Source organism: Ptychodera flava, chromosome 13, assembly GCF_041260155.1.
Source record: "Ptychodera flava strain L36383 chromosome 13, AS_Pfla_20210202, whole genome shotgun sequence".
NCBI classification, from domain to species: domain Eukaryota; kingdom Metazoa; phylum Hemichordata; class Enteropneusta; family Ptychoderidae; genus Ptychodera; species Ptychodera flava.
The window spans coordinates 22,868,624-22,876,773 of record NC_091940.1 but is presented as its reverse complement, the minus strand read 5'-3'; the positions used below and the strand labels follow the sequence as shown (position 1 = coordinate 22,876,773).

Below are 8,150 nucleotides of genomic sequence, written 5' to 3'. Positions count from 1 at the left end.
AGTTGATCAACTTCATGTGTTAACGCTGGTGGCAATCGCAGTGACGATTTTTGACCATTCTTAATCTAAATATTTCTAAACAACTTGTCAAAGAAAGTTTTACACCTGACCTAAATTTAAGTACAAATAGTCCAGTATTTGCGTTTTCAGACAAAATAGCAAAGCTTTTTCAGTGTCATACAATTTATCATCGCTGCCCACTGGGGCAACAAACTTGCACTGTTAAGGGACTGGCTAATTTGCATGACCTAAATTCCATCGTAAGTTCTTGGGTGTAGCCTTTGGTAGACACGCACCAGACCAAGGCTGAATTGTAGGGCCGTAGTTCATCTCTGAAGTGTGGTTTTACGTCCACAGTTATAGACGTTAAGGTGTGGTGTTGTTCACTAACAAAGCTCTCCGAACACGGTAAGCAGATTTCAGTTGTGTATCTATAGGTTAGCAACTTGAAAGATGTGTGCTCAACTTGAAATTTACTGTGACACTCTCACAGCCACTGCCCCCTTTGGTACTTTACCATCTGTATAAATCCTACTAATGCATGGATATTGGCGCTTTGCAAGAAGTCACACATGTCTTCTATCATGACTGGTTGAGTTTATTGTCAGTGTTACGTGTGAGAACATACAGCTGTACATGTTTGTATGAGATTTGAGGTTTTACTAGTAAATTAACGTTGAAATGAGGTCAACGGAAGAACATTCTATCAAATGACGCCATTTCCACTGTCTGTGGGCGCTATCAGGGACTCAAATTCAATCGAAAAACGTTAACCCAAGTTGACCTGTTTTCAAGCATTCTACAAGCAAGTATACCTTTGTTTATTCCTTTTAGTTCAATCGTTCTCAAGGTTTCAACCTTTTCAAATGCAACTTCTCAACTGTCTCACCTTAAAACCTTTGCAGTGTCCTCATTGGCGTACCTATTCCAAAATTGTTGATAGTGGTTCGAAATATTAAATGACCTCATATAAATTATGGTGAAAAATACGTTTCCTTCGTTTTGTGTTGGAGAATGCATAAGCAAGAACTGAGAGAATAAAAATCAGTATTGTTAACTGTCACGCCATTTTGGACCTGTTTTCGTGAAGTGATTGCTTTCAGGCATATCAATGCGTATTGCGATGAATGTTGTAAGATATTAGGTGTGGTAACAGTATTCATTTTTAAATTTTGACGTCAGAGGACAGGACATACTTAAGCTTGTAACATGGGTCTTGCGCCCACTTTGTCCCCCTCGTTGTTTGTAAGCTACGGTAGGTGACAAAAATCTGAGACGACGTTCAATATAGCAATGCCTGGCATTTGCAATGCAGCATTTTCTCAGGAAAAGGCCTTGACACTGTCGGGACTTATTGAAATTAAATAGCAGCTACGGCAATTTTTATATATGTAGATTTTGACGTATCATCAGAAACGGCAATTTAATTGGTTTGTCAGACTAGAGATCAAAAACCGACGGTCAAATGGTCACTTGCCCTCAGGCACATCGTCCCCATTTTGGCTACATTATATAGTTTTGGCTATTTCCCTTAATATATTGACAAACTTGTTTTACTATGTCTGTCTAGCATTTCACCAAAATGTACATGTCTTATAACTTCTAGTTGACCAGGTTTTAATGTTTCTGATTAGATAGTGCCAGCAGAAATTAATATGAAATCTTAATTTCTGTGTCTAAAGCTATTGTAGACAAAACTGAAAAACTGTTAAGCTGTTTTAAGTGCATGGGATGTAATACTTCGGAAATAGCTTGAGTGATTAATGTCGTCAGATTTTTTCAAAAGTAGAAAAAATGGGTAATTCTGTCCCAGGACTTCTTTCATTCCTTCAAGAAAATAAGAACATTGATTCGGCCTCAATAGGACATTGTAGTATTCTTCGGTTTAGGACTAGTATCACAGGTGGTTATGTGCATTCATCTGCTTCAAAGCGTTTAATCGACACTGTGTCTCTGGCCTTTGTGTACTTTGCATATTTTTATACAGGGTCTCCTTTAAATTATATCAAGGTTAGCGTTTTGTTGCTGTGTCGTCTCTAAAGTGCCATGTGTTTATCAATGTATACATTAGGTATTTATCAAATTTATACCAAGTTGACCTACTGCGTTGGTTAATTTCGTATCAACTTTGAAGTGACGTATGAAGTGCATGGAATTTGAGAAAAACTCGTGGCTTCTCCTTGTTATTGAGAAGGGTAGTAAGACATATAGCACAACAACATGTTCGCAGTGAGTGAGGTTATTTTCTTAGCAAAGATGCTATGTCTGTGCAATGACAATAGTTTCTGCTATATTTTCAAGGCCGAAGATTCTTCACCGGAGTTTTTCATATACGTTAGGCCGCAAGACTTCATATCATCAACATGTTAAAGTATATCTGGAAACATGAACTAAAATTTATGTCGCGAACTACAAGCCTATCTGAACGACTTCAATCGAACAGTAAAGTAGCAATGTATATCCGTCTATTTACAGAAGATTCGAATCCAGATCTTCGAATAATCTATTCAAATATGTGACTTATAGGTAGATAATTATAAACTGGTTTAATTTACTTGTGTGTAGATAGAGACGTGAACATTAAAATATGCATTATAATTGTTCAGTACTAGCAGGTTTGATGCTTAGTGGTATAGTTATTGCCACGAACACAATCTCAAAAGGTTACATTATGTGTCTAAACTCTTTGTCGCATCTAAAACGTGACGTGTTAAAAATGCTTCCACAATCTCATTGACCAAATAATAACAAACGGAAAATGCAACTGGCCAATTGCATGTCTATGATGCATTCAGATCCATTCAGTTGGGATGTTCTTAAACTGCTTTCAGAAATGAAAGGTACAGTAAAGCTGTCTAAGCTTAATGATAATCTTAATGATATCTTATGCATACCAAAACTCACTACTAACAGGTTGTACTTTTATGTATACAGGGACGATATTGAAAACTCACAAGATGTCAATGTCGCCCAAGAGTTACCTACATGCCACATCAGGCACTCCATTAACGGGGAACAGCTTATGTGATGCACTCGACCAATCGGCAACCAGGTTTCCGGATAGAGAGGCCTTTGTTTTCGCTTCGAAATTAAAAAGACAACGTATCACTTTCAAGCAACTGCGAGAAGATGTTATCAAGTTAGCTTCAGGCTTGGTTCATTTGGGTCTGAAGCCTGGCGAACGTGTTGGCATCTGGGCGGATAATTGCTACGAATGGATCACATCATATTATGCAATGGCCTATACCAAACTGATTTGTGTCCGAATAGTGATTGGCTACAATGAGGTATACTTCGAACATTTGGCAAACAAAACGAAAATTGCGGCTTTAATTATCGGTCCTGGCGATCAAGAAAGAGTTCTTTTGAACGTCGCGCCAGAGTTATCGAATAAAACAAACAAATGTGACGTAGCTAAATTACCAACTCTCCGTTGTGTGATTCATCTTGACAGTGAAAGCAAGCAAGGCACGATTAGCTATGCAGAAGTGATGAAGATAGGAAATGAAGATGACTTAGGACAAGTAACAAAATTACGAGAAACCGTTCATCAAGATGACGAAATGATGATGTTAACGACATCTGGCAGTACTGGCTTACCGAAGGTGGTAGTGAAATCGCACAGGTGTTCGCTTGAGGGCGCACACGTATATGGCAGACGCTTTCAAGATATAGCGAAGACAGACGTATGCTATATGTCGATGAACTTGTTTACGCACGCAAGTGGGGACCTTTCAACTGTCGCAGGTGTAAGCCAAGGCTATAGGGTGATCGTTCCAGATTCAAATTCAGATGTAGAATTTCTTGTCAGTTTGATCAGGGAAGAGTGTGTGTCGGTGGCGTGTCTTTTGTTCTCATTTGTCTTAGATTTCCTGAAGTATGGGAAGGTGGATGAGCTTTGTCAAAGCTCCCTGAAATACGTCATCACTACTGGCAATCTCGTTCCATCTGAAATTTTGATCAAGGCGAGAAAGATTCTAAACCTTTACTCTCTACTAGGAACTACGGAAACAGGGTTCATGACTATAAATAATAATCCTGAGAAATTTGAGAAAACTGGTTGCCCCATAGATCACTTTGAGATCAAGATAATCGATGACAATGGTCACATAGTACCGCGTGGTACCGTTGGTGAGCTGTGTGCCCGGTCGCCTTACACGATGCTGAGGTATGAAGACGATGAAGACAAAACAAAATCGGTCATAGATATAAGCGGCTGGTACCATACAGGTGACATGTGTAGGCTGGAAGAAGATGGATGCATCGCTGTTGTGGGCCGAAAGAGAGACATCATCATCAAAGAGGCTAGAAATATCTATCCTGCGGAAGTCGACCAAGTTCTTGTCAGACATCCAAAGGTAAAACTATCAAGAACTATCGGTGTACCAGATGAACGATTCATAGAAGAAGTCTGTGCCTGTGTTTGTCTTGAGAAAGGAGAAGAGATCACTGTTGACGAACTATTACAGTTTGTGCGTCCATATTTGCCAGATTTTCACATGCCAAAATACATTTTGTTCTTTGACTGCTTTCCGAGTGGCCCGACGGGTAAAGTACTTATCCCAGAACTTGAAGCAAAAGCTAAGGAGATGCTTGGAATGTAGGCTATTTCACAACATTTAAAATATCGCTTAATAAATCGAATGTCAAGTGTGAATATGACTGCAACACTTTCTGCAACTGATGAATGTGTCGAGCGCCTCACATGCACTGACAGTGCGTATGCTTGAAGAGAATCTCCGCGTATAGAAAACAACTTTATCGTACCAAAATCGTGTTCTGTACTATTATTTTCACAAAACCTACGTCGATGTTGGATATTTTGGAACTTCCATGTTTGATTCGAAGGTGAAGTGTTTGGTGCACTATTTTATCCATTGCATGCAGAATGTCCAGGAGCACGGCAATATCCGCTTGAGATGCTAGAATACTATTAAAAATGTTCCGAAACATTTTTCTTGCAAACATTATTTCAGTTAAAATACCTAAAATAACCACGATGACAGATTAAAATGTATATATATATATATATATATATATATACATACATACATACATACATACATACATACATACATACATACATACATACATACATACATACATACATACATACGCAGATACATAAATAGATGGATAAGCGTGTGTCTGTTTGTGTATTTCTGTGTGTTGTACTTTAGGTATACAGGGATAGAAAATATCATAACATAAAAAAAACATGACAATGACATAATTTGGATGTTAGCGTGTGTCTGTGTATGCTTGTGTTTATGACTGCTTGTATGTGTGTGTGCGCATGTATTGTGTTTTGGCGGAGGGCAGGGATGGAGTTTTATATCACAACAGAATAAATGAACTATGACAATGTAATAAATGTGACTGTATCATTTGAGGTCAAGTACCGGCTTTAATATTGAATTATATCTTTTTACAGATTTTGGTATCTTTAACATTGTAGATTTAACATCGTTCATCATTTTCATTTTTATTTTGCATAATTTTTGCTTCGACATAGAAAACCATTACTGTGGCTTATGTAACAGAATTTTATATTCTGAATGACATGTTAATAAATGAATGTATTGATTGTTGTGATTTAATTACTATTCGTATATCCCGGTCCTGGTGAGACTGTCAGGTAACAGGACAGTTACGCCCGGGACATTTAGTACCCGGCATTTGCCACCTACCATTTAACCCCCCCTCCCCCCGCCTCCGGCTATTTACCATCGGACACTCACCACACGGACACTTGCCACAGAAGACGTTTACCACCCGGATAATTACCCCCTCTCTTAAAGGACGTCTGATTCATTATCTTTATTTTCAAACAGTTTCAAATTTGTTTTGCCATAGCATAGACACGGTCTATGATTCAAACAGCATTATGGAGAATATTTTATATGTTGGTGATGAAGGAATTACCAAATATTTATGAAACATCTAACATGCATTCTACCAGTAAAACATGAAACTGAGGATGTTTGTAACTTTCGATGCAACCCGGTTTTGACTAAAAAAGACAAAAACGGAAAAAGAGACAAATATTATTAGTTGCTTAGTGTTAGGGTCAAGGTTAGGTTTAGGGTCAGCCAATAAAATGATTTGTATAGAGACATTATTTTATTCCGTCAACCCCATAGAGTAGTTGTTTTAATGCCATTTATAGTATTTTTCAAGTTCAAGATTACCATTTCAACTGAGAGCCACAGACAACTCCACTTGGCGTAGTGGTTGGAGTAGGTCGGGCGTCTCGGGTTCGATTCCCTGACAGGCATACGATAAAATTTAGAATGTACAGTAACACTCGCGAGGCATAAGGCAAACCATGTGGGGCACCCAGCATGTGGCAGTCCTAGAAAAGATGCACATGAAGTCTTCGCGAGCGTTCAGTACCCCTCTTTTTTATCATTTCCCTTTTGACATCATTTCGACAAAGCAGTATTGTTGTTATAAAAAGTGTAAGGGGTAACTAAGGGTGGCAAATGTCTCGGTGGTAATCAGCCGGGGGCTAATTGTCTGGTGGTGATTGTCCAGAGAGTATTTGTCTGGGTGGTATCTGTCCTAGACCGACTGTCATATTGGTTTCCAAAGTGACATACACAACCACGTATTGCCTGTGTTCTAAGCATTTATATTTGATTACCTTATTATAGGCAATAAAAATATCAGCTATTGAAAGTGAAAAATCTTTATATATACTATAGATGGAATTGCTAATATATAGAAACTGTCCTGTAGTAAATTAATAAGGGCGAATATGCAAATGTATGATATTGATGCGTGTGAACGCAAAGTACTCCTTCATGATCATTCGAAGAGCAATATTCTCTTTCGAACTGTGCTGAGCCCTAGCATATTCAAATGAATTTGTTAACATCATCATGACTTGCTCTCTGTACTTTCTCTAAGAACATATAATATCTAAATATTTGTGCAAGTTACCCTGTGCAGTGTGTAGTCGTTTCATTGACCTTTGACATCATAGCCCAGCAAATTTATCAGTTATTTCGGCATTCAAAATACCTGTCGGAATGGTGAATAAAATGACACGTAAGAAAACCTTCCAATTGACAATTTTAACTCCGACTTCAAGTTATCACGATATTTCAGATCAGACAGATGCCATGCAATGTCAATGAAAAGGATTCATCTTGAAGCAAAAACCCGACGCGATCCTTAAACAAATCGTTATATTAGATTTCTACAGAGATAAGGTAAGATATCAACTATTCAAAGTGAAATTATTTATTCACAAATGATTGATTTACACTACCTAAACATCGTTATCATAATAACTCAAATCTTGCATACATTTCTTTTAATCATTCGAGTTGAAATGATTGTAAAATATTTTCTTGGAATACATAAAAGCCTATTTCGATTCACAATAGTTATCAAACCATACAATAATTATTACGCTAGAATCATTAAAGTTCGGCTCGAAATGGACCGGGATCATGATTAGTGTCAAGTTTTGTTGGGCATTTGGGGCATGGCTCTGCATAATGAGTCTGTTGGAAACGGTTGCGATCGTTCACATTATCTGCGAGTAGTAAAATAAAGGTGGACAATTGTGACACTTACCCGAAAAAGCTACACCTCCCTTCCCCCAGAACTACCTCGTTGCTCCAATATGTGTCAATGCGGTAACTGTGGAGCAACTCCCTTCCCCCAGAACTACACGTTGCTCCAATATGCGGTAACCGTGGAGCAACCCCCTGCCAGAACGGGCTTTGTCATTGATATGGCTATCTATCGGTGCGAACTTGTTCACCCGATAGATAAAATTTTAGTAATTTCCTCTGAACTTAAAATGTGACGGAAGACCATTACTTCAAATAAAATGAGACGTTTCAGATGAATAACCTGATATCTAAAGTGTTCACTCTTTTATCTCTACGTACAAATGTAGTTCCTAAGTCGTTCTCTACTCTATTCCCACCAACAAAACATTCAATACTCATTTTATTGCGATCTTTATCGATACTTATAATAATATCACAAGTTGTTCTGTTATCTGTTTCATAGCGTAATATCCAACCAAATCATCAAACTCGTCTCCTGTAGCTAACTTTACACATCTAATGAGAACTGTACCATGTTGAAGTATTTTCATATTATCAGTCATCTGTTGATTTACTGTCTGT

General features: G+C 38.0%; 1 protein-coding gene across 1 annotated transcript; it reads left to right on the top strand.

Moving 5' to 3' along the window:
- The first annotated feature begins 279 nt into the window (after positions 1-279).
- On the top strand, positions 280-5,000 carry LOC139148719 (medium-chain acyl-CoA ligase ACSF2, mitochondrial-like). The gene is made up of 2 exons (XM_070720194.1): positions 280-408; positions 2,935-5,000. The coding sequence occupies exon 2, from the start codon at positions 2,958-2,960 to the stop codon at positions 4,602-4,604; it is 1,647 nt and encodes a 548-aa protein (XP_070576295.1). The 5' UTR covers positions 280-408; positions 2,935-2,957; the 3' UTR covers positions 4,605-5,000.
- Positions 5,001-8,150: the final 3,150 nt, after the last annotated feature.

Bases quoted from the DNA above. Each gene is read 5' to 3' on its own strand.
- LOC139148719 (XM_070720194.1), top strand. From the start codon at position 2,958: ATGTCAATGTCGCCCAAGAGTTACCTACATGCCACATCAGGCACTCCA.